Source organism: Prenolepis imparis, unplaced genomic scaffold (genome assembly GCF_030444845.1).
Source record: "Prenolepis imparis isolate NDT839.2.m4 unplaced genomic scaffold, iyPreImpa1.0 SCAF_12, whole genome shotgun sequence".
Classification (NCBI taxonomy): domain Eukaryota; kingdom Metazoa; phylum Arthropoda; class Insecta; order Hymenoptera; family Formicidae; genus Prenolepis; species Prenolepis imparis.
The window spans coordinates 7,155,847-7,182,384 of record NW_028141170.1 but is presented as its reverse complement, the minus strand read 5'-3'; the positions used below and the strand labels follow the sequence as shown (position 1 = coordinate 7,182,384).

General features: G+C 39.0%; 2 protein-coding genes across 3 annotated transcripts in view; both read left to right on the top strand.

The window, feature by feature from the left end:
• Ptx1 (pituitary homeobox homolog Ptx1) overlaps positions 1-22,604 on the top strand; it is a 31,504-nt gene extending 8,900 nt beyond the window's left edge. For both annotated transcript variants that reach the window (XM_083051826.1, XM_083051827.1), the window contains exons 2-4: positions 7,849-8,043; positions 9,191-9,441; positions 21,792-22,604. In XM_083051826.1, coding sequence (XP_082907952.1) covers positions 7,849-8,043; positions 9,191-9,441; positions 21,792-22,604 — 1,259 coding nt within the window. The remainder of the gene's footprint in view (positions 1-7,848; positions 8,044-9,190; positions 9,442-21,791) is intronic.
• A 224-nt stretch (positions 22,605-22,828) lies between these two features.
• Positions 22,829-25,039, top strand: LOC145943914 (uncharacterized). The gene has a single exon (XM_083051837.1). It carries the CDS (start codon positions 22,830-22,832, stop codon positions 23,127-23,129), a length of 300 nt encoding a protein of 99 aa, XP_082907963.1. The 5' UTR covers position 22,829; the 3' UTR covers positions 23,130-25,039.
• Positions 25,040-26,538: the final 1,499 nt, after the last annotated feature.

Below are 26,538 nucleotides of genomic sequence, written 5' to 3'. Positions count from 1 at the left end.
CGTATATTGAAGCGAGCTTTATTGCCCCGCGTGAGTAAAACTTGCGGGTGATGAAAGCAGCAGCGTCGAAATAACAGCACGTTGTTAATTTTGTATCGGAGATCGGACTACAGTGGCCTAAATCATAATCCACGGCTTTTATAGTTTCCACGGCTTAACGTCGGTGTACAGTTATCACGGCCCGGATTATGCTTGCACGTATATCGAAAAATTAACGAAAGTGCATTATTTACTCGCGTATTACAGACAAATATTAATTTTCAATTATATACACCGACCATATTAAAATTTTGCAAAATAAATGTTTTCGTGATATTCTTTTACAATATATTAAAAATATACTATAGAGATGTTATTATTTCGATTGTATCGCAGTGTATTATTTGAAGTATATAATTGTCTAAATCTTGATGATTTTTATAACTTCTATACGCCATCGAGATATAGTTATTGCAATAAAATTTCTCGAACTTAAAGAAAGGTGATTAAATAATTATTTTTCTTGATAAATTTCGTAGTAAATTATGTCACATCAATGCAGTTATATTTCGCCCTGTTATTATAATAATTATTATCATTATTCTAGAAAGAAAATAGACGTTATTGTAAGGAATCTTACGCGGATCCTAAAAACATGCCGATTATCCGGAGGTTTTCGATAGCGCAATGTCGGCCGACAGAGAGTTCACTGTAACATCGCGATATCGACGAAAGGGCGCAAGACGACTTAGCCCGAGCGCAAACTCGGACATGGCCGAGGTCATGGGATCGGGAGAGAGTCGATGGTGCTAAATGGAACGGGATGAAAACGGTGCGCCCGTTGTAGTCTCTCGTCGCCGTCGCCCGACCGTCGTCTTCGTCGACAACAACGACGACGACGACGGCGACACTTTCTCGCATGCACAGCCGCCCCGTAAAATCCGTGCGGATTAGCGGTCCACTAATATATCCCGCGGGCGTAAAAACGCGCGCGACGACGCAGCTGAGATATTCATTCCCGTCGTCGTTTCTCCCTCTCGTTCTCGCAGGACGGACCCGGTTTGTCTTTGGCATAAAATAACTCGAAGCATGCAGGGAAAAGTAATAAATTTGTGAGTTACAACCTGTCTCTCTCTCTCCCTCTCTCGCGTCGTTCCTCTAGTTACCCTCATTCTTCCCCTACCACCATCGTCATCCTACCCATCGTCATCCTAACTCTTGCGTTTCTTTATTCTGTCCGTTCGAAAACATTGCGGTTCCTTTTTCCTCACTCTTCTCCTTCTTTCGACCTTTCCTTCTGAAACACGTGCGAACAACGCGACACTTGGTGTGTGAAAGAATCCGCCTCTTTCTCTTATTTTCGAAACTTGACAGAATCAAAAATCCCTTAGACTTTTTTATACAGATAGCGCAATCCTACCGTTCATTTAATTTCAAGCTCGTATCTTTTTTTTTTTTTTTTTTTTCAATTACATTTGTTTAACAGCTGTCACAGCGAAACATTATTCATACTTGTGTTACATATCCGAAACTCGCGCGATATTTCTGACAGATGTCCAAAGTAGCCTTCGGTTGCGTAGACAGAAAGAAAGGTCCATATTGTTTCGACGTTTTCAGGTCGAGGGATCAATATATGATCTCTTTCTTCGAGGAACGAAATGCTCGAACGCGCGAACGGGATCGGAGTGTCAAACGTGTTTGACAGGACGGGGTGGAGAGTGTCGGGGCCACATTCCGCCCTCTCTCTCTCTCGGGATCCTCTCTCATACCCGCGATAACTCCGCCACGAATCCATGGTGGCCGCCGGCGGACAAGCACACGGCCGTCAAACGATACGACATCTTAAGCCTCCGAGAACTCCGCAGGGGATCTCGTGGGAACGCGCGCGCTAGACGCGAGAAAAGTGTATCCACCCCCGAACGATACCATAGAAAATCATTGCGCGGTTTATTTATATTATTATCGGCCGCGTGAAAATATTCGCAATGTATCATCGTTTCAGCGAACTCAAATTTCTCGTCTTCGGCTTTGATAATCAAGTCGATTATATTCAGTAAATTCAATTTATATATAGAAAAATTTTTAATTTTTATTTTTCACAGAAATATATTTTTTTTATAAATATACCAGAGATAAATTGCATAAATCAAAAATTAACAATTTTCCAAATTTGAACTGATTCTAGTTATTATAAAAAGAGCATTTTCAAAGAAACGAAACGATGAAAATTAGACTGTTGCACAAACACATGATCATCTGTTCGTGACATACTAAAACGTGAGAAGTAATAGTCTATAAATTTTAATCGATGAGTAAATCGCTCGAATAATGTTAATGAGAGTACGATGTAGATTATATGATTAACTCTAATCTTGAAATAATATAGGTACAAGCAGCGATACATAGAAGATTTCGTCGGTATATATTATCTTTATCGAAACAAGAAAGATGAACGTACATGCGTATCCATCAAATAACATTTAAATACCTTCGTAATAAATAACAAAGAATTTCAAATTGTGAATGCTATGTGAAGACAACTTTCTATCTTATTTAACTATATAAATTCCCCCCAAAATTTTAAAATTTAGAAATAAATATAGAAACATAGAAATTTATGTCATCGTGTTTGTAAATGTTTATCTTTCCTGCGATTTATTATATACTATAGATTAACCAATAAGGATCTTCAAATAATTTCAAAATAATTATTTGCTTATTTATTAATCGAGAATGATTCGACGATAAGGCGACACTATTTCGATATGGTTGTCTTTTATCGGGGAGCAGCCTTAGCAAACAAGTCGCTCGTAACATGAGTTTATCCCTGTATTCCCATTCGTAGGGAAACACTTTTACATGTGTTTCGTGGCTCGAGCGACCATTTAAGTAACCGATCTGTTTGTGGAACCGAACGCTTTATAGGCAACCTATTTACACGCCGATATCAAAGGTATATCTCGATCCTTTTCTAGATGAATGATACTGCTGAATTGCAGGTAATAAATTTCGGACTAAATTTCAAGCGAGTTTACATTTCAGCGATATTACACACGGGCGATTGTACTTCGTTTCGTTGAAAATCGCGTTGCACTTTGTGCCTTGCATAATCCTGTCGTCGCGATTCATCCACTCTCGCATTTCGCCGACCGGCGAATTAATCACAAATTTTTCTGGACGAATCGCAGCATCATGAGTCACGTTTAAATATTTATATGATGCTCGAAAGAAAATGCATACACACATATTTGACAAGATTGAAACTCGATATAATTTGCGGTGAGTTTAATTAATTATTAAATATTGACTCATGCAAAGTAAATGCAAAAATATAAAAAGAAAAAAGAATAAATTATATAGAAAGAAATTTAAGAGATTCGCTTTAAATACAAAGCCGTATAATTATAAATTCTATTTTTAATTAAAATATACTTTAAAGACACATATTTCTTTCCTGCGCTAATCGTCTCGAATAAATACAGAGATCATTTCCGCGTGTCTGTAGCACCGAGACCTGAATTCACCGAAATTATACCGGCTTCAATCCTCGCTACCAAAGCGATAAATAACAGTAATGATTGTGTAAACATACATGGCGCGGATCTAGCGAACGCGCGACGAGAATCCATGCATTTGGAGTCCAAACGGAAGATTGATTTATACGAAGTCGCGATATTTGTCAATATCAATTTTCCGCGGCAGTATTACGATTTTCACCACATACCCGTCTCGTATAGTTACCTTTCTACAAATTTATAACCGAGCTATAAATATACAGTTTGCCCCCGAGAGAGTTCCTTGGGGAACATATGCACTCGATTTTTAATATAGAAAGTCATGCATCAACGAATCTGAAACCAAAACAGAAATCGCAAAGCGGACACGTATTACCGAAAGCTTTCTCTGATAAATTTGCCCCCTAAGAACCAGGTATCAACACGCGAGAAACTGTTTGACGCTGTCGACATTTGGCCCGCGTCCGTCAACAGTTTCGACGACTTCCTCATCGTGTAGACTATGTAACTCGCGAACGACGCGTAAATTGGTACCGCAGGACGCACGTCGGCTGAAATATTATACGCGCTGACAAGTACATCTTCCGTGGCCAAAAAAAATCTCTCGCGTCTATTCGCACGAGTGCATCTCGAAACGCCACCGTGATAAACTGAACTGACCGAGGTGTCATAACTTTGCTTGAAATAGGCGCGAATAAAATATTATTCGACTGAAAGTTTCTATGAACTATTTCATTATTGTTTCTAGTCACTTTTATTATCTATTATTAGTCCCTTCTTTCTCAATTTATTTATTTAGAGATGGAAGAAAACAGATTATTTCAAAATAAGCTTAATCGAAATTGCGATTTTTAGCAGATGTGTAATGTTAAATCGCAAAATAATATAATTGTATTATTTTAGATATCGTATATGCGGCTAACAATAAGAGAAACAAAGTTCTTCTATTAAATTAGAAGAATTAATCTTTGTGTAAACAAACATTTTATTATATATCTATAAATGGCAATGGATCTACAATATAGGTATTTATTTATATTATTTTTATTTTACTCAATTTTAAGATATATATATATATACTTTTTATTTTTAATATAATAATATGTAAAAATAAATATAAAATAAATTTAGATATATCCACAAGCATTATAAAGTATCAATAAAATTACATTTAAATTTTCATATAATTATTAGAAATATGTCTTTAATTTTTCGATTCTTTTCTTATATTCTTTTCATTATACCTCTTATACATAAATCTGATATAATTTTCGCAAATCCATTATCATATATAGAAATTAAAATAATAAATAGTTTCACTCACCGGTATGATGCGCAGCAGTGGAGTTGTACACAAATGTCGTCTGTCATCTGCAAAATACAAATATTTAAATTATAAAGTAAAGTTCAAAATATAATTAAGAAATAAAAGAATAATTATGCCCAATTAAATTTTTTATATAATTAATTATTTAATGCATAATTTTCATAAATCCCCAAAAAAGATTTTTTTTATAAATATATAAATTTTTATAAAATATATACGATAAAAATGAGAATATATTGTTAATTATAATTACACACCCTTCAATCACGAGAATACGATACGTGATTACTTTATTATATTGCAAAGATAACACGAAAATTATAATTGCGTACTCGAAAATCATATGACTAAATTTATTCGTCACTCTTGCCACATCGACGTTGTTTATAAATAATATATTCTCTTGTTTTAGTACGTATATTATCTTGTATTAAAAATTATAAATATAAATATGAATATATTAGTCACAATTAAAGATAAATACGCAGAAAATAAGATCTTCTAAAAGCATATTTGTTCGTTTTGCCAATTATTCATCCGATAAATATCGATAAATTTCGAATAAATTGTATGAAATATATGTTTACACAAATCACCGTTGTACAAATATTAAACTTTTACTATGCGGTTGACCAATATATTAAAGTAAGAGAGAGAGAGAGAGAGAGAGAGAGAGAGTGATTAAGTTCTTTCTAATTAAATTTATTCTAACACTCGACTCCGAAATCGTTCCATATCCGTGATACATTCAACATTCAACGTATGACATCGAAATTAATATTGCGCGAATCAAATTGATTAACTAAAGTACTATAAATTGTCCGAAAATATATTACGTCTCATATATTACTCCTATTTCGAAAGAATAAACTGCGCGAAATGTCTTTTTAAATAATCCTCGTTTACGTTTACGTAATCATGTTTACAAATAATTAATGGTTAATTATAATTATCACAAGGATGATTAAATTTGATGGCTCCTTGTACTTGTGATAATTGTGTTTCGCGAGATACTACGACACTACTCCGAGAAGACTCACGCTACTGCCTGATCATTGAGACTCGCAGCGCGTGAATGATAAAAAAAATCACTGAGAATGTCAACAAACACGCGCCGCGCACATGTGTGCCGCAAAAGAAAATGCATATTCGTATTCACATACAAATATGTGTTACAAATTTTAATATACAGTAATAATTGTCTTAAAACGAGATTGTATATTATTTGTTAGCAACAGACGTAGATTATTAAAACATGAACTTATTAATATTTCGCAATGTCGCTCGACTCGGAGTCGATCTGTCCTATATCAGTTACGTTTCATTTATGTAAGTTCAGTTAATGTTCAATTAATGGTTAAATAAAACGCCATTGTTTTATGGGTTTGTTTTTATAGTTTGAAATTAGAAATTAAAAGGAATCTCTTTAGTACCGTTTCATACGTACATATACTATGTTAAAGTACAAGATAATAATTGTCCTAAAATACGAGATTGTATTTATTAATGATATACGTATATTATTAAAATATACAATTAAATACAACCGTGCGTATTTATTAATACGTCGCAACGTTACTTGACTTGAAATTGATCTGTCCTGTATTAGCTATGTTTTATTTATGCAAATTTAATTAATGGTTAAAGTAAGACGCGATATATCGTTTTAGAACTTGTCGCGATCACGATTCAAGGGATAATGAGATGATATATGGAGCAACTTGCGACACTATTTTCCCGTTCGAGTCTCACTACGCGAATAACAACAAAGGATCCCGTATAAACTATAAACAATAGGAAGCTATATATAAAATATATATATATATAATATATACATATTTTTTTAAATTAATTTTTTTCTATTACATTTTCTACGATACAAATGTAATACCTTGTTGTAATATGCTTTCTTGTAAAAGAATAAAATCTATTTCAATAGTATTTGATAAATTCAAATATTTTTTAATTTAAATATGTTTGAAATCATCATTGAAATATTGCAAAAGGAATTCCTTCAGTTTCGTTTTGTACATACACGTGTGCGCCGCTCGCACACTTGGCAGAGGAAGAGTGACACGGGCATCTCCGAGTTCGTAGGCTACTAAATCAACCCGAGTTATGCGCCGACTAATTGTGAACTACGTCCCTCCTCTTTGCCTCTCCCTTAGAGAAACCAAATATAACTAAACGGAGCGAAACTAAACGACCGAGCCGATTAACTTCTCAACTTGCCTCGCGTACGCACACATACACACGAACACGTAAGGAAACACACATCGAGCACCACAAAGTGTGAAAAGGAAGCAACGGAGGCAATCTTTCTTTTTATCGCGTCTCTACTTCGTCGGTAGATAAATAATCGTTGATTAAGAAGCGGTTCGCCACAGCGAGACATAACTTTTATTTGGGTGAACAGAATACATACGTTTATTAATCATCTCGTACGAATTATGTACTACGATTATGAGAAATTACTGTCTAAAGTTTCCTAAATGCATTTTGGAGTAAAATTAAAAGGACAAAAAAACGGAGCGAAACGAATTGATGAAAATAATTGCCTTTGAAATAGATAGAAAATTAATTATTTTTTAACAAAGAATTCTTTATCAAAAAATAATTAATTTTTTTATCAAATTTTTTAATTTTTAATTTTCTAAAGAATTCTTTGTCAAAAATAATTAATTTTCTATCTATTTTAAAGGCAATTATTATATCTCTTTTTATTGAATTACTTAGACTTATCAGATTATCATTAACACAATGAATATTAATAATAAAGATTTATATAATGAATCAGTATTTCTCCAATTATCGCTATCTTAATCATTTGTCTTGAATCTGGAATGGTAACATATATATATATATATATATATATATATATATCGTTCGCTAAATCGTGCGAAGATGACTTAGCGAAACGCGAAAAGAAATTGTCCCCCTAATTAACGAGCGTGGCTTCGGCCGAGAATAAATAAGGATTATCATACGCCTAAACGATGTTGCAAGAGAGTGCGATATGTTTTGTAGTCTGGGCGCAGAGTGACTTTGGAGACGAAACCAACGGGGGTCTCGCAAGGCTTGATTCGGGCCATGGCACTCATACTCCCGGTGGTAGCAATCCTAGTACCCCGGGGGCGACTCCCACGACACCTTCCGGTGGATATTCTACCGGTCAGCCGAGAAACCGTACGAACACCACTCATAGGCAGGATATCCGAAAAGGTACGTTTCGATTGTACAAAAATAATTCAATATAAATTTCTTTATGCTGAGTGCGTCAAAACAATTATAATCTAATTATTGAAGCATAAATAATTTGATATTTGTTTCGCATCAATTATTATTTATTATTAATTATTGGTTTTATTATTTTATTATTAATTATTAAATAATATCTCTCAATAATTTTTACATATATATTTTTAGCATATTTTTTTACAAAACACACGGTACGAGATATGTGATATATCTCGTATATCCAAAAGCATACATAATTCAGAATTCGACATTAGATTCTGTAACGAGAGAGACGTGTTTGCTCGAATCAAAATTTAGTTCACGGGAAGGAGAGGGGAATTTTGCCAGACACCATCCTCTCTCGCGTTTACACGGAGTTCTGAAACGAATGCGCGAAATGGTGGATGGCGGCGAATGAGAGAAGAGACGCGGAAAAGGTCGCTTTCGTTTGTTTGCACGTTTGTTCGGCACTTAGTCGGAACACTCTCACCCGCGCCCCAAATCCCCGCAAATTGAAATATCTCCCGGAGTCTTACATTCCCGGTTAACAACAAACCTTCGCGCCACGGATCTCACTTCATTCGTTGTAATACCGGTAAAAACGTCAGTTTCTGCATGTGCTTCTCACTTGAGTCCGTCATATTTTAGTGACGACACGACGCATAAATAAGTTAATTTTAATTGGCCTATCTGATGGATCAAATATATAATAAAAAATGACACTCTTAGGAACATGATATTATTTGAAATCCAATGACAATTAAATTACACTGGATTAATCAATATATTTTACAATATATATTTTGCCTGTGAAGAAATATAATTCAAGATTCTATTTAATAAATAATAAATATTTAATAATAATTAGAAGTATCTTCTTCTAACTATATCACTTTTAAATATGTATTGTGAAAAATGAGTCAATTCTTTTTTGATATTGCGAAATTTTTTTCTGTTTAAATTTAAATAAATATACTATATAAATATACAATTAAACTGTGAAATTTGTTTATTATTATTTCCACGGATTATATAAGTTATTCTTCGAGAAAAATCTTAATTTACGATCGGTCCTATGATTGAAATATTATTAGCGGTTTCGTCGAGGATATGATACCTTAACACTTTTCAGGTGTACGAACACCACCAGAAGTGAAACACGAGTTGGGTGCAGGCGGTGTCGTTTCTCCTGGAGTGGTCGGAGTCAACGATACCGATGACAAGGACGGTAAGAAGAACAAACGACAAAGGCGACAGAGAACGCACTTTACGCAGCATCAGCTACAGAATTTGGAGATGACATTTATGAGGAACCGATATCCGGACATGTCGACCAGGGAGGAGATAGCCTGCTGTACGAACCTTACGGAAGCTCGCGTCAGGGTAAGATTTATTACGATTTATATTGTAAAGCTTAAATTTTCTCGCTAAGGTGTTACAAATACTTTAATTACCCGAGATGACTTTCCGTGAAAGAAGATGATTCAGAAACAGGGACTAAATAGATTTGCCTCAAAGATTTATTTAAGAACTTGTTCGAGAATCATTTAAGTTTGTTAATAAAATAATAAAAAAGGAATATATGAATTTTTTCTAAATTATATTAAAAATTAATATATTTGATTTTAATTCATTTTAATTATTCGTTTAGCAGATCAATGTTAACTCTCGATCGAACACTCGTGTTAAGTGTCCGTTTTGTGAAACATTAGTAATTTTCTGAATTGTCTTCTCAGGAATTATCTTGGGAAACGAGAAGTATAACAGTTACATGAGAACGATACCCAAAAATTTGAGTTGGTAACAAAGCAGTAACAGATGCACACAATGGTTGCATTGAAGCGTTGAAATATCTATTACAAAGACAACAATCTGCTGACTGCGGATATTTTTGTATCTTGCATTCGTGAACTTTACAAACGAATTTTACAAGATAAAGATGATGATAAAATTTTAAACATTATTAGCTAATTAATTAAAGCTTCTCTATTCGCAATGATAATTTTTCTTAACACACAATTTCTATTCTATATAAATTTATATTGAAAAATAATAATTAAGTTAGAGACAAAAATAAATCTTTAGCATAAATTAATGTATTGTTTTACATAATAATGTTGCTAAAAAAGATTCACTATCCATAACGAAATCTACTCTTAACTAAGCTAACAATAAGAATTTTCTATGAGAAATTGAAATCTCGTATACAAATGCGTTGATAATTCAAAACTATTTTATATCACTGTAATGCGGAACACGACAAGCGGTAATAATGTTTCTCCGAGAGAGTACTTCTAAAGTTGCTAAAGGAAGGCGCTTCTCTCTCACTCTCTCTCTCTCTCTCTCTCTCTCTCTCTCTCTCTCTCTCTCTCTCTCTCTCTCTCTCTCTCTCTCCCCGCGACGAAAAGTGGCGGCTCACGTCGAAGAAACTAAACCGTTAGAAAGTTCGCAAATCCGAAAGCGCTTTATAAATCCTCTCGCCGTCCCCGCGACTTGATTCGCGAACAAACGACGGATCGCGCGCGGTTTAAGTCCGAGAGACTTCGAAGCGGATCAAGCAAGCGGCCAGAACAGAGCTCCTTGAAATCCCGGCGGCCTGCTTGCGTTTTCGTCGAGACGAAACGGTCGGCATCGCGAGAGACGGCAAAGCGTGAACGAAGTGTGCGTGAACACACGGCACGAAAGGGTGAGGAAGACCGGGGAATGGACACGGAGGGCGGAAGAGAGAACGGGTCAGATAGGTCACACGCAGGGAAAGAGGTGAGAGGTGCCGCGCAGGCCGCAGGGGAAGCTTTGCGCCAGTAAGCCCCGGTGGATTTATAGAACCACACACAGCGTAGTACGGTGTTCCCGCCACGGTGCTATACGCCATGTACCAAAACGCTGCAGATCCCCCGGCCGTCGCGATGTCCTGTCGACTGCCGCTGTTGCTCATTCGCAAACTGTATCGCCGTTATGGAGAGACATTCCTCACTCTAAACCTCTCTTTGCGCGCACCTTACCTCGAGGAACCTGTCTTGCTACGCGATCGCCCAGCTAGCTTGGAATTTCATTCCGACCTTGGTCGTTAATATGGAAATCGTAATAGAGCTCAAATACTTGTCGAAAGAATTCGCGTCTACATTTAAATTTCATTGCGGAGATTTTCGTCTGATAAGAAATAAAATATATCTTTTATAAATCTTTAGGGAAATATATATTATCGCGTTCTCTCTGTGCAAGCAGGATCGTAATGTTTTAGGAGATCTAAATTATTAACTCGGTATACGAAAGAAATTTCAGAGTTTTCTAGTTTTAATTTTATGACTTTGCTCTCTCGGTCACAATGTGAATTATTACGTGCTACTTTTAAAGACGAACGATCTCATTGAGAAAAACTAGAGACGTGCGTCGTCATTTCGGTTCTCCGGCTTATTTTCACAGACTAGCGTAACGTCATAGAGAAATCCCTGATATCGGATTAAAGGTCCGGAAACGTCATATTGGAGAAAAGAATGGAAGAAGAGATACCAAAGAGTCGACGAGAGAAACAGGTCGAGAGAGGCAAAATGAGAGAAAGAGAGGAGAGAGAGAGAAAGAGAGAGAGAGAGAGAGAGAGAGAGAGAGAGAGAGAGAGAGAGAGAGAGAGAGAGAGAGAGAGATCGAGCGTGCGCAAAGCTGGGTACAGTTATCTGCAAAGAGGCAGGCGTATGTTTCGGTTGGTGGCAGCAGAGCGCGGCTGTCCGAGATAATCCGCCGGTGATTAAGACCATAAATCCATCGGCGGATTAGTATGGTTGCACCGCACACCTCGTGGCGGCGCTCTGCCTGGTGCACGAGAGAGTCGCTTTGCGCTCCAGCTTCCACTGGTAGTCTCTCTTTCTTTCTCTATTCTCTAGGTCTCTCTCTTCTATCTCTCTATCTCTTTCTCTCGCTCTCTTTTCCCATCTCTGTCCAATTTTCATTCTGTCTCTCTCTTTCTCTCTCGCGCAATCATCCACCTCTCCCGAACCCCTGATTGCGGCGCGACCGACACATATCCAGTGTCTGTATACCACGGCCTGGTCCAGGGGGTTGCGCGAATAGAGAGAAAGAGAGAGAAATAGAACGAGAGAGAGAGAGAGAGAGAAAGGGAGAGAGAAGAGAAGGAGGAGGAAGAGGAATCGAGCTTACACGCTATGGGAATGGGAAATGGGACGCCGCGGAATATAGGTGGACACTAACCGGTATGAGAGTGAGGATTACCGAGTGTCATCCGTATTCGGCCGGGTTAGCGGCTGTCAGCGGCCAATGCTATCGCTATATATCAATTATTACCTTTGGCTGCGCCGCGCGCGTTTACGCTCGGCTGCATTCCGCCGATGCACAAACTCCGTTGCATCGCGATGCAACGCGACGCATCGCATCGCTCGTCGCCGTATTTCGTTTGCGTCGCGCGGACCGATTTGCATCGCGACGTATCTCGTATATATACGCTTTGCACGGTATATATACGCTTTACGCGTTACGCGGGTTTAACGTCGAACCCCTGGCGGTTACTGTCTGGCTGATTTGGACCTCGAACTCGTAAGTTTTGGTAAACGCGAAAAACGCGCCGCACCGGCTATCTTGAGCTTTCGAAAGAAACGAAGTAATGATTATAGCGAGGAAAAAATAATAGTGATATTATGAGTGTATCGTCGCAATAATCTTTATAAAATGATTATGTAGTAAAAGTAAAGCTCGTATAATGAACACCAGCGCTATCAGTACTAGGACTGACATAATGAATAGATGACAACACTCTTATAATGAACGATCTTATAATAGCTCTCACATAACAAGTGATGGCAGACAATCTCGTACATATTCAAACGTCCTATACAAATTAGTCTCAATAAAATTAATAAATATATTTTTAAAAAACCTTAGAATGTGCGATGTGAAAATATGTTGAATACAAATACGTTATACGAAGGCTCTTTAAATATCTAGTATTTATTCATAGATGATAAACATGTTCATCATCATACGTATATATAACAAATTGATATGGTTAAATTCAATTCAACGTTAGGCATCATAAGTTTTTATCCCGCAAAAAGACTCCCTTTCGCCCTAGCTTTGGCTTTAGAGCAGGTTCGAAGCGGAGATATGATCGGCTTTACGGTAATGTCCGAGAGCGGCCGTTTTCAAGTTAATATCACGTTGAACGAGATGAAAAATGGCAAAGAGCGCGCGTACTCTACAGGCGAGTCAGGATTCGAATCGGCGGCAGTTAATCTTCCATCGGGTATTGTATTTTTGATACAGAACATTGCAATGCGTTCTGCGCAATTCCATCGCAAAGCGTGTTGGAATTCTCTTTCAAAGTTTTCAAGATTTAATACTATCATTTTCGAATATTATAAAATATTAAATTATCTTCATAGTAATTGTAGATAAATTTGGAAAGATAATGCTATTAAGAATAGTGGTTAATTATATATTTCATTATTTGATATGTGAAAATTTTATTAAGAAAAACAATATTAAAAAAGTCTCAAATATATATATCCATTTTTCCTTGTGATATTATGTGTCTGATATCTCGATATTTATATCTCGCAATCGCGGTCAAAGTCAGAAATATTATATAGATTTTTGGATAATCTTTTGAAATTGATTAATCATTCTTCCGGAATTGATTGTTTATCGCGATAAGAAATGTTTTCAAGGTTTTAATGGTCAGTGATCTCGATTCGCAGAGGTTGCGTCCAAAATGAGAAAATGTACGTCGCAAAATAAAATCATTGCTAGCATACTTGTTTACAAATATTGCAGCGATATGCAAAAGCACAAGGAAACAAATTCATTCAAGAATTATGTACGATAGATGCATCAATGAATAAATAGCAGTGCGTTTTTACGTACTATAATATAAAATAATGACATATTTAAAAAATACAATATTTTAAATAATTCATCTTTGCACACACATACACATATAAAGTTAACGGAATTCCAACAATTTGAATTTTAATTAATATATATATATAAAAGGCACATATACATATAAGACAATAAGATAATATATAGTATTTAAAAAATTATATGTATAATAATATTCATGAAAAGATTGAACTATGTAAAATATTTTTCAAGTTGGCATTTACTGATGCATCTATTCTGATATTTCCTGTGTGCAACAAGTCTTAATCGAATAAATAAAGAAAAGTAGGGAAAAATAAACTACATGATCCTGAAATACACCTAAAACTCTTTGCGATAAATTTACACGGACACTGCTCTTGCGTCGATATCGCGGAAGAATCGCTGCCTGACGGAATTCGATGCAGTAAAATAAATAAAAAAAAAAAAAAAAAAAAAGAAAGGAGGAACGGAAAAAAGTGTATTTAACTGGAAACGAATCGCGGCAATGAACGCGGGCAATGAGCCGTAACTATTTATAAATTACAAAGAAATGGAGAAGACTCGCGAGAGAGAGAGTTAGCAGGACGGCGGCATTAAAAATCACGTGTTCCGCTTGAGCTCATAATCTCGTATAATCTTTTGCAAAGTTGTTAATACTCGCGGCTTACGGGTGTTAATTTAATATCCATACAGGTACGCCGACATTGAATATCCGAATCCCACCGGCTGCAGCTGTTACGGTCCACCAGCACAACGATAAAAAAAATCCATAAAACTACTCTCGCCATGTGCGAAAGAGAGAAAGAGAAAGCCCAGCTTCCCATTTCGCGTCGTACGCGCCGGCTCGTATCGCCGTTTGTATCGTTCAGCACCGCCCTTTCGCAACGATTTCCGTCGGCCGTATCCTTCCGATTTGCATGAATACTATAAGATGCACGATAAAACACAAATATGAGACACAGAGAGTTCAAATACGAGATTGGACGTGACTTTGTACATACATAACTTCTCGGGTCTCAACTTTAAGCTCTCAATTTTGAACTCTCAATCCTCACAGATTCCTTTTTTCTCTCACGTTTATATAAAAATCGTGTTTACTTTTATTATACTTCTTTCTTGAAAATCTCATACTTGTAGCATCAATATTTAATCGATATTTTAAATATCGAGTAGAAATTAGAAAATGCTATAATATCATATATTAGAAAAAAGAAAATATACCCCCCCATCGAAGCTCGTATTTTCTTTCTCTTCAGAGAAAGCGCGAAACAACGTCCGATTATTCTTATTCCAAGTTGTTGATATACGCGTAAGCGGGATTCGGCGTTGTCACAGACGTGACGAATTTTCTTCATATCCACTCTCGATGGCCGATGGTTCGCCCATTACGTGTTCACCGACCTGAGCCGCATCCGTACTTATCCCATCCCCGAACGTATATACATACACCACGTATGCACGGGGCAACGTATATGCGACGATACAAACGCAGCCGTGTCCCGTTTCCCCCATGTCGGACGTGGCCATTCTCGCTGATCCATCTCGACGTTATAGCGAGATTTATGGAGACGCTACTGTTGGAACCCGAGACTGCGACCAAGTGTGGAGAGTAAGGGAGGAAGTACGGAGAGGATGAAGAGAGAGAGGGAGGAACGACCAGAAGACGAAGAGTCTATTTCGTGTTCGAGGAAGCGAACGCGCACGTATGAGGGTACACGTAGAGGCGGTAAAAAGAAAGAGAAAGAGAGAACTGTTCACAACGAGAGGAAAAAAAGGGTCAAAGCTAGGATAGAAAGAGAGAGAGAGAGAGAGAGACGTGCTATGGGGAAGAAGCGAGAAAAAAGACGAGAAGAGAGAGGAGAGAAAGGAGAATTTTCCTGGCGGCCATGATGGCCCTGGTAAGCGAGCAGCTGCCTTCTCTCTTCGTACATCGAACGTATTTATTTTCTCCGCAAAATGGAACACTTAAAAATTACCGGGATGTTGTCTCGCACAACTATGAGAGCGGGATTAATCGTTCGTGAACAAATGACGGGGTAGAGTCGAGAATATCGATGCGGAAATCAGTCGCGCGATGAACCCTCCTCTATTCCAGAGAGATGGAATACACACACACGCGGAGGCGGGAAAGCGGATGTTGTTATAAATCGCGGACGATGTCGCGAGAGCTTTCGCAAAGAGATGTAGGAGTAGTTCAAAGTTACGAGTGGTGAACCGCTTATTCCCGACAGACAAAGGTTTCCACCTTCGCGCCACCGTCAAATCCCCGCGAAGCCCCGGATATCCGGCGGTATACTTCACGGAATTTACTTTTAACGAAGTGGCGTCGCGACCCCACTTTTGACGCGAAACTACCGATGCATCTGTTTGTTCGACGCGACAATTATTTGCATTTTTCGCAATGATGATAATGATGATGATTTTTATAATATAATACGAAACAACGCGATGACAGACAGATAAAGTGACGGAATAAAAGCTGTTTGAATGAGAAAGATAATGCTAATAATAATGCATATCCAATATAATGTCGATCGGCACGAGATATGACATATACGAATTATTAAATTTTGAAAACAGAAGATAAAGAAACGAGGATTTATGAGAACGTAATGATATTGACACGCGTTAAAACATTAAAAATCATATAATATCTATTTCTGAATTTTATATTAATATGTGATTATACAAGACATTTTTTTAATGTGCATTTTTATCCAACTATAAATTTCTTATTTCTTTAGCAATAATTAGAATTAATTGTCTATAAGATAAAGATGTTCAATTATTGTTTATTGTAAGAGCAATAATGTGAAAATCCGAAAATTCCTAGGAAATTCTACTGATTGTGAGAATAAAAAAAAATTAAATAGTGCACAACTAACTCACAGTACAATAAAAATAAAAAAAATAGAGAAACATTGGAGTTCACGAGACAAATGAGAGAGGTGCACCGAATTATGGATAGGCGAGTGTATGTACAGGGAAAAGAACAACGAACGCGAAACTAAGGTACGAGATAGAGCGAGAGAGAATAAAGAAGCGAGTCTGCGGCGTCAAATCCTCGCGAAGCCCCCGGATATCCGTCGGCTCCTTTACGGAATTTATTTTTAATGAAGTGGCGCTTCTCTGTTTCTTTCTCTCTCTCTCTCTCTCTCTCTCTCGCATGCGCGTGGTGATCCTCGCAAGATTTTCGGGTAACCTGCCGCGAATTCTCCGTGGCCAGGGCAACGCTCTTCTTCGAGCCAACTTCTCATTTCCTTTCTCCCCGATGCGAAAAGACGTAAGAGTAGCAAAAAGGATAGCGGAGAAAAGTTAAGAAAGTGGCGAAGACGAAGGGAATCGCGGTCTAGGAACACAGAAGACGTACGTAAGGATAGCCTTCACATATTTCTTCCTTTTCCCTCTTCGGGAACATAGGACAACATGCGCGCCAGGACAGTTTCGCGAGTTTCAAGAGGTCGTAGGTGCGCATACGTCGGGAAACGGAGACGGAGGGATGGTGGATAATATAATGATGGCGTCGGCTGGGCGAGGAGGGGCGGGGCTACGAGGGGATCAATATTATCCTCCTCCACCTCCACTTCCGTTTCCTCGTTCCATGCATCTCTCTTTCTCCCGTTCTCCCTCGCTTTCTGTCTCTCCTACACCCACGACTAACCTTCCCTCAGACTCCCTCTCGAGTTTCCCCTCCGATGCGACCACCATCACTATCTCCACCCTACGAATGTCAGGTTGCTCTCCCTTCTACCGCCACCCGCGGCTTCCTCCTTTGGCTCGTCCTTCGGCTCTTCTCTCCCTTTAACCCCCTTCATCTTGCGAGCTACGCGAATTCGCACGAACTCACGCGAACATTTCGCACGGAATGGGCGAGATCGTTAATTTAGACGCACAAAAACGTAAAGAAACTACGATTTCTCACGCCACGTTCGAGATATTTATATATTTTGTTGTTTACACGCCGCAAAGATACTTCAAAATTTTTTTAGTTTGCATTCCAATCAATATAGAGTGAAAGAAACTTTTGATTTTTGAAATGTGTCATTTTCAGATTCTTATCATTTGCATTTATAATAATAATTAATCATCGATGAGATTTCAACGCAATCAACGTAAATCTATGATGTATGTCTTTAGATTTCGCAAATATTATAATTTGTTTATCCGACAATCGATATTCGTCATAATCATCGTTCTAAAATACAAGCTAGTTTATCGAAATAAAAAGTATCGGTCTTTTCATACGAAATGTTTGATTTCGCTTTTATTTATTTGTTATATCGAATCTACGTGATGTAAAAGGAAGTCTATAGTGGGCTTAATCGATTACTGGTTTATTCCGGAAAGACTACATATTTTACAACTCGAAACCGTCGAAAAGCAATACGTAATATTAAAAAATAATAAATATAATATTTATTTCGTCTTGAATTTCTCTGATTACACTAATCTTATCACAAATGTATTATAATTTTGCGAAAGTTCTATAGCTAAAAAAATTATTAATTTACAAAACTTGAATAATATAATGAAAAGGAATTAAGATAATAACTTTTTATTCTATTAAGATATTCATGCTTTAAGCTTTAAGAGGTGGTGTATATATAAGCAGGTTTTAAAAGTTAAGAATTTTTCTTGGTTATAGAACTCTTCCGCAAGGTTATAATACGTTTGTGATAAGATTACTGTAATCTGAGAAATTCAAGATGAAATAAATTACATATGTATTACATCATATTATATTACATTTATTGCTTTTTTTATATTACATAATGCTTTTCGACGGTTTTGAGTTTTGTAAAATATATAGCCTTTCCTGAATAAACTAGTAATTAATTAAATCCAGCATAGACTTCCTTTTACATACATATATGTAATATATATGTATATATATATTTATATATATATATTTATATTTATATATATATATATATATATATATACGTATATATATGTTTCAGAACTTAAGGAAACTAAACAAATTTTCAAGTTATACTGCAGTCAGTGTGCAGTAAATACAGTGGTGCATTATAGAATATGAAATTAAAATAATGTGTGTTAATAGTGCCTGAAATGCATCTATATCTTGAAACTATAAGTTTCCATTAGTAGATGATACAAACCAGCCATTTCCAAATCAATTTTATCGGCACAAATAGTACTTTTTAATAAAATAATAAGCATTTATCAAAATCTTAATTATATTTCGTTGCTAAAATAATTATAAATAGCGTCACACGTAAACAAAGTATAAATAAAAACGCCATAAAATAATGCTCCGACTCGATAAGATATCCTTCGAAAACCGTTCCGTTTAAATAGGTCTTACTTGAGAGAGCTGGGCTCCAAGTAAGGCTCCGGCTATAAGACTCTCTTGACCGAGGAACTAACGGCACGGCGTGGCGCGCAACTTCTGAGCGCAATGGAACAAATCGCGGTTACTCGGAGAGCCCGGAGCCCGATGTTAAGTCACGGGATTACCACGGACGGGCCGGTGTTCAAGGGTGTCTATGTAGCACGTAAACGTATGTGCGGCGCGGAAGACGACCGTAGAGAAGAGCGACGCCGCCAATGGAACGGGACAGGAGGGGCCCGTAGGGGGTGTGATTGATGAGGCACCCCCGGTCACGGTCTCATTACATTTATATAAGCTTTCGTAGATTGAGCCGAGCGCGCGAGCGAGCGGGAACGAGCGAGAGGCTTACACGGTGGCGAGGGGTCGTGATTTGATGAGGTTTTATTGCCTGAATGACGTGACGGGGCCATTGTTCTCCGAGCCGGTTGCCAGGCGGGAAACAGCGGATTCGATTTATCGCATCTCTCTCTATACTGAACCGCGGTACTTTGACATTTTTCGACGCTGTCGAGAAATCGATTGGACGCGCCGCTTCCGTGATTTCGATTAATCGTCAAAAGAAATGCAGATTCTTATGACAGATAGATGTATTTTAATCGCGCCACTTTTTTAGCTTAGTAGAAAAAAAATTACGACAAACGCGCAGTTTTACGAGAAAACATATCGTAAACAGATTTTATATATCACAGCTCAATTTGATTGAAAATAGCTGATGAGATTAATATGATGTATTAATTAATTATATTTTGAATTATTATATCGGGATATAATACCCGCAATAATATATTGACATATTTATGTCGCAATCACGATTCCTTTCGCGCGATTCGGAAAGATCATTCGGTCAATAGGTGGAATCTAGTCGGTCAAGCGATAGTCTCCGCTCCGGGATTTGAGCATACATTCGTCAAATTTACGATCTTATGAATCAGAGGCATTACGATTCTCCTGACGGTTCCACGTGGTGTTAGTCGAGATTCCGTGGCGCTGTTAAACTTTATGGGCGCGGCACCTCTCTCTTGTGTGTATGTACACGGGTGCGCCTTTGCGAGAGAGTTTATTGATTCTCGAGTCGCGGCATCTTTCGCCCGCCGTACCATTCTCTGTCCTATCGAGTTTACTCCCTCCTGGCTTACCGTCGTCGCCCATGGCGTCTCGCGGCTACCGGGGCCGCTTCGTAAAATTCAATGATGTTCCTCGTGTGGCTTATCGACGTGAAAAAAAAGATACACGTCTATACGTATAAACCTTTCGCGAGTTCAGATCAAAAATAAAGATTTCATAGCATGAAAGTAATAAAAATAATAATAAATTTATATTGCAATAACTGATATATTGTGTGCGCGTTAGTATCGACACACAAATACGATATTACAATAAGGATAATTATAATAAGAATAACTTCTCTTGACAATTAAAAAGAGCGATATAAACTAAAGCGAGCATAAATCAGCGAATGAGATTTTTTACATTAAAATCTCAATGAATTTTTGATGCGTCCCTCTACCCGCATTTCATAAAATTATTCCAGTTACGTAATCGAGACTACTAACAAATTCGGGCTGTTACGCGACATTCCGGGAATAATCGTCGAGAGGAAAGGACATTATTCTTCATTAGCTAGTCTTCCGCCCCTACTTTCAATGACCCGGCGTCGCGCCTCTTAGCGTTTCCACGGCGTGATCGTAGGGCCATCCATCTTACGGAGTATTCTCCCGACCTCCTTCAGCATTGCTTCATCCTCAGTACCATCCTTCGTTCCTTCCTTCCTACCTACCTTCCCGCCCGCTCTATCCGACCCTCCCTTCATCGAATACTTACGCCACGACCCTTCGTATGTCGCATTTTCCCGCCCCTTGCCTTACAGTTACGCGAGAGCGACGTGTATCTGAGCGCAACCACCCGTATAATTGTTGGGGGCAAGCAGGGAACGAACGGCGAGAAAGAGAGACGACATAGTCGGAGGACTCCGAGGTGGGTTTGAGGTTGAAGGGCGAGCGAAGGGATGGGAAGAGGGTGGAACGGCTGACGAAGTTCGCCGTAGTATCGAGCGCGGGAGAGAAGAGCCGCCTTGAATTAACGCCGTCATATTTCAGGATGGAGGAGTTCGCCGGGGTTTTCTTGCTATTTGTCTCGGGACTCGCCTACCGTCTACTATACGGAGCGGAATCGCCGCCCGCCGTTGCTTTCTTTGTTGCGTTCGTGACTAATAACCTGTGGCGTGCGAGCGCTCGGGAAATCTCTGGCAAGAAACTCTACGGGTTATTACGCCTTTCCTTCTTCTCTACCGTTTGATGTATATGAGCTATATATACGTTAACAGCGAAATCTGACGAACGAAAAACGATTTATCTAACGATGAATAAATAAACCACAGGATTTAAAAAAATATATTCTAAAGCTCGAAGTAAAGATTCACCGGACTAAATCTCTGTCAAATTTCTCAAATATAATATCGCATGTCATAATTATTAAATTTCACGACGCTACGCTTTTCTGCTTCTAGGTCTGGTTCAAGAACCGGCGAGCGAAATGGCGGAAGAAAGAGCGTAACGCGATGAACGCCGCCGCGCAGGCCGCGGCGGACTTTAAATCTGGCTTCAGCACGGCCAGCCTGAACGGCTTCATCGCGCAACCATTCCCGGATCCGGATACCCTCTACAGTTCGTATAGCACGTACAACAACTGGGCGGCCAAAGTGCCATCGCCGTTAAGCGGCAAAAGCTTCCCCTGGATGAATACTCTAGGCTCGGTGGTGCCTACGGCGTCGCATCATCATCATCATCCGCAGGTCAGTCCGGTGAATCCCTTCAACGCCGCGGCGACATCGGTCGCGGGCAGCCACGTGGGCGGCATGTCAGTGTCGGTCGGCCAGGCGGCCACGTCTATGTTACCCGGTATGGGTTCCGGTCTGGGTGTCGCGAGTTCGCCAGTTGCTGCATCCGGTGCTGCGTGTCCGTACGCAGCGCCGGCTGCGCCGCATCATCCGTACGGGCCCCCGGTTTACACGCCGCATCATCGATCACCCGAGTCCTGCACGGTAATGACATCGAGCAGCATCGCCTCGCTGCGTATGAAAGCGAAGCAGCACAGCAGCGGCTACGGCGGCGGCGGTACTTTCAGCGCGGGTGGTACCACCGGTGGTACCACGGCAGGTAGCATAAGTCCCGTCAGTTCGAGAGCATCATCGGTCGGCGGCGGTGGCGGCGGTGGTCTAAGCGCCTGTCAGTACGCGTTAACGACAGCTGCTGGAACGAATCCTCATTCCCCGGGCGGTCCCGAGGCGCACGCCAACGCTACCGCCAGGGCCCAAGTCTGAGGCGAAGCGGGGGCTACCTCTAGCCCCCACCATCACAGCGTAACGAATCCAAATTCCGCAAATTCTCTCAGCGGCGGCGGCGGTGGTAACAATCAAGGGGTACCGCCGTCCGGCCAGCCGAGCGACAATCAGCTGAGATCGCAAGAGTGACCCAGGCCTAGGTCTGCCGCCTCGCCAACGTTGTCGTCGACGCCGTCGTCGACGACCTCGCATCCGCATTATCTCATGTACGACGAGGACGGAGTCGCGGCGGACCAGAAGCTAGAAGTGGACGAGCGAGGTGTAATCGAGGCGAGTAGTATGGTAAACCCGGAACAGATGGTGGCAGCCGCCGCCGGTGGTATCGGCGTGGGGGTCGGCATCGGCGTAGGTGGACCGGCTACAGGAAGTGGTACCGGACTGACCGGATATTGGCAGCACGCGACCACCGCCACCAGCTACTGGCCGTCATTGTTCGACTGTTGGACGACGCCGCAGATTGCATCCGGCTCGCAGACGCTGTCCTTGCCGCGGGACGATGATTGAGGCCAGTAAAATTTTATCGAATTAACGTTTTATTAGCGCGTTGCCTTGATCCTCTCGCGAGATCTCGTTCCGTTCTGTCAAATGTCTGACGCCTAAACTAATACGACTCGCAGACCATGTTCTCGGAAACCGATTGCAAAAATAATGCTTATAATTCTATTATGTTTATTAGAATTTTATATCTCTGCCAGAAATCGATTATTAAAATATATACCGGAAGAATTCTTACATGTCTCTCTCGCGTGTCTTTATAAAATTCATAAAGACACAGTGTCATTTTCAATATGTTAATCAATGCTCGATTAGAATCGGAAATAATGCAAGTTTCGTCGCGGAATTAAATATTTTTTTTTTATAAATTTCATCGATGCGATTAATAATTTTCATTTTCAAGATCTTCGTGAAAATTGAGAATTAGAGAAACGGTAAGGTATCAGTATCTGCGACAACGGTTATACAATGTTAACACAACTTACAGTCGAGGAACATTTGCTTACGTTGTAAATACGAGGTATTACGCGAGCAATCAACTACGTCGGTCGTATTCGGCAAACTACAAGTTCGGCGAGTTCATTGGACTCTCGTATATATTCTTCAAGGCAAATAAACGTTGATGGAGTACAAATATTAAACTTCCGCCGCGATGAAAAATACGTTTAACCCCTCGATTTCCTTTCTAATATTTTTAATTCGGCAAATATTATATATTCATTATATATATTAACGATGCTGTTGTATATATGTCGCAATAAATAAACGTGTAATTATTATTTCATTGAAAGGAACGAGAAAAGCTATGTTTCCTCGCGAATTATATATGCGCTAATTGTATACGATGTATGCTCTAATAATTTTTTGTTTCTCGACACGACGCGAAAATTTGGGGGGTTAATTTCTAAGCAAAAAAACAATGGCGCTAATAAAGATCCGTCGCGGATCACGTACTCATTATTCTGTAGATATATGTATAGTAGAAATACCGGCTCTTTATGCGCGGGGCGTAACTGTATACCAAAAAAACTGTTACATTGTAATGATGATAATAACGATTATTTAAACAGAATACCAAAAATCTTGTAGGTTGTAAGTATAAGCGAGCGAATTATACGGATTGTACAGTGTATGCAACAAGGAGTATTCTATCGATTAGGCGTACGTTATAAATATGGATTAGTATATCTCGTCGAATAATTATTAAAACATAATATTCACAGTATCCTCGCGCGACGCGTGCAATTGGATTTTTCAAAAGTCCGTCGAATTTCCTCTTCATACTCTTATCGTTCTAGCGACAGCGTTTAACTTATACGTATATCCCTTGATTGTGCAATTAGAGAAGCGTTAACGTAACCGCAACAAAATATCCTATTTTTATAAGTAGCTTATTATTTGATAGATCATACACATTTGTGAGAGAAAAAAAACAAAGCCAAAGTTAAACCCAAAAATATTACATATGTATAGAATGATTATATGCCGCGCGTCGAGGTCACGGATAATTGTATAAATTATTATATATAACGGGGAAATGTGTTGTGTAATGTATCGAGAGGAGAGATTCGAGATTTCGACCGAGTGAAACGACGATGACACGACACGAATCGATCGACTTCCGAAAGTCGATAGCGAGTGGCCGATCGCCGTAAAGAGAGATCGAGACATAGTCACGTAAGATAGGCGTAAGAAACGACCGCTATTTTGTATGAATCCCAATGTCGTACAAATGTTCGTCGTAATCACATATCCCAGTCTCTGCGGTGGGTGATCCGTAACGTCACGCAGAATGTTTCTTCATTCCCGGTTGTCACCTCACTCACTACGTGTAAACGTTCCTACTGGGCGATATTGAGCGCCGTAAAAAGGCCCCGTTTGTAATCTAGTCACAATAAAAACCAATTCTATTCTAAAAAGCAACGTGTCTCGAAACTATACGCCCCCCTACCTATACACGATTTCGCCGATTATATTTTTTTTTATATTTCAATCGATTCACGATCTGGCAACTTTGATGATTTTAAAATTGGTCCTTTTATTTAAATAAAAATTCTAGAGTTATGTGTGGACATAAAAAAAATTATAACCGTGGAAAAGGTACATACACCTCGTAACGCGACGATAATACTTTTATATTGCTCCTCGCGTTGTTATGTTGCTGAATAGAAGGCGAAATGGGGAGAGATAACGGGCAATGAATGCCGATACATGATCGCGCTATTTATAGATAGTTAGTTATGCCCCTCGGACATTGAGGGAGTATCGATAACCTACGTGGAATCCACATGCATGCCGAGCATGTAACGTATTGCATTACGGTGGTTGGAACGCGGCGATAAATTATGCACCCTCGCAAGGGGTCGGTGGCTCGCAATCACCCCCGTGCGCTCTAGCTAAACTAAACTAAACGTATATTACAATGATCGTGGTGCCGTTAATGGCGCAGCAGTTATAAGATGTCCCGTATGTTCCCTATTATGCGTATATACATATAACGTCGCGTTTTAAGAAAACGACGCCAATTTTATTAATATCCGATGAATAGCAGCGCTCGAAAAGGAGTAATACGTTAATTATAGCACAATTACATCGATTCATATTGCGCGTGATAAGCTAAACGTAATCTTAATTGTTATCGCGAATGCAAAGTTATCGGTATTTTTTCAAGAGCTCAGCAAGATCTCGTCGTGCTGCTTAAATTTCTCTTAATTGTAAGTCCAATGTACAAAGAATGTTTTATCTTTTCACGACTTATCTTCTTCCGTAATCTTATCACTCATACTACGCGCCATACGACACTTTTTCCTCAAAAATCTCCGAGCGTGACAAACTTCTTCGCTATATTATTTGCTTTCATTTAGAGTTCAAAAAAATTTTCTACTCCTTTCATATTTAATAATATATTGATAGAGAAAATATATTGAGAATCTCTTGATAAACTCGAGGAAAAAATATTTTTGTTCTCAATTATATATATTCGATTTCCATTCATTCTGTTTTCGCGTTTATTTTGAAAAAAAAGAAATGTAATAGAACTTTGCTTCGTACGTCGTATTAAAATTATCCAACACAATTCATTTCATATATTTGGATAAAATTTTGAACCACATGATACTATATTTCGCGAAAAAGAAATGAAAAGGGGGAACCTCCTCTCCATCAGACGTCCTACTTTCTTCTCGCCTCGCTTCGTAACAACGAGTTCTCCCCCGTCCCTACGCCGTTCTCCAATTCAGGGCAGGTAATTCGGTTCTCGTCCGCCTCCGCGCATCCCCGACCGAACATTTGAATACGGACGAGCTTCGGCGAGACGTGGCAGGAAAACGAGAGGCTGAGACGGTTGGAGGAGGAGGAGGAAGAGGGTGGAAAGAGATGAAACCAAGTAGGCTAGGGCGGGCCTGCCATCCACGTTTCT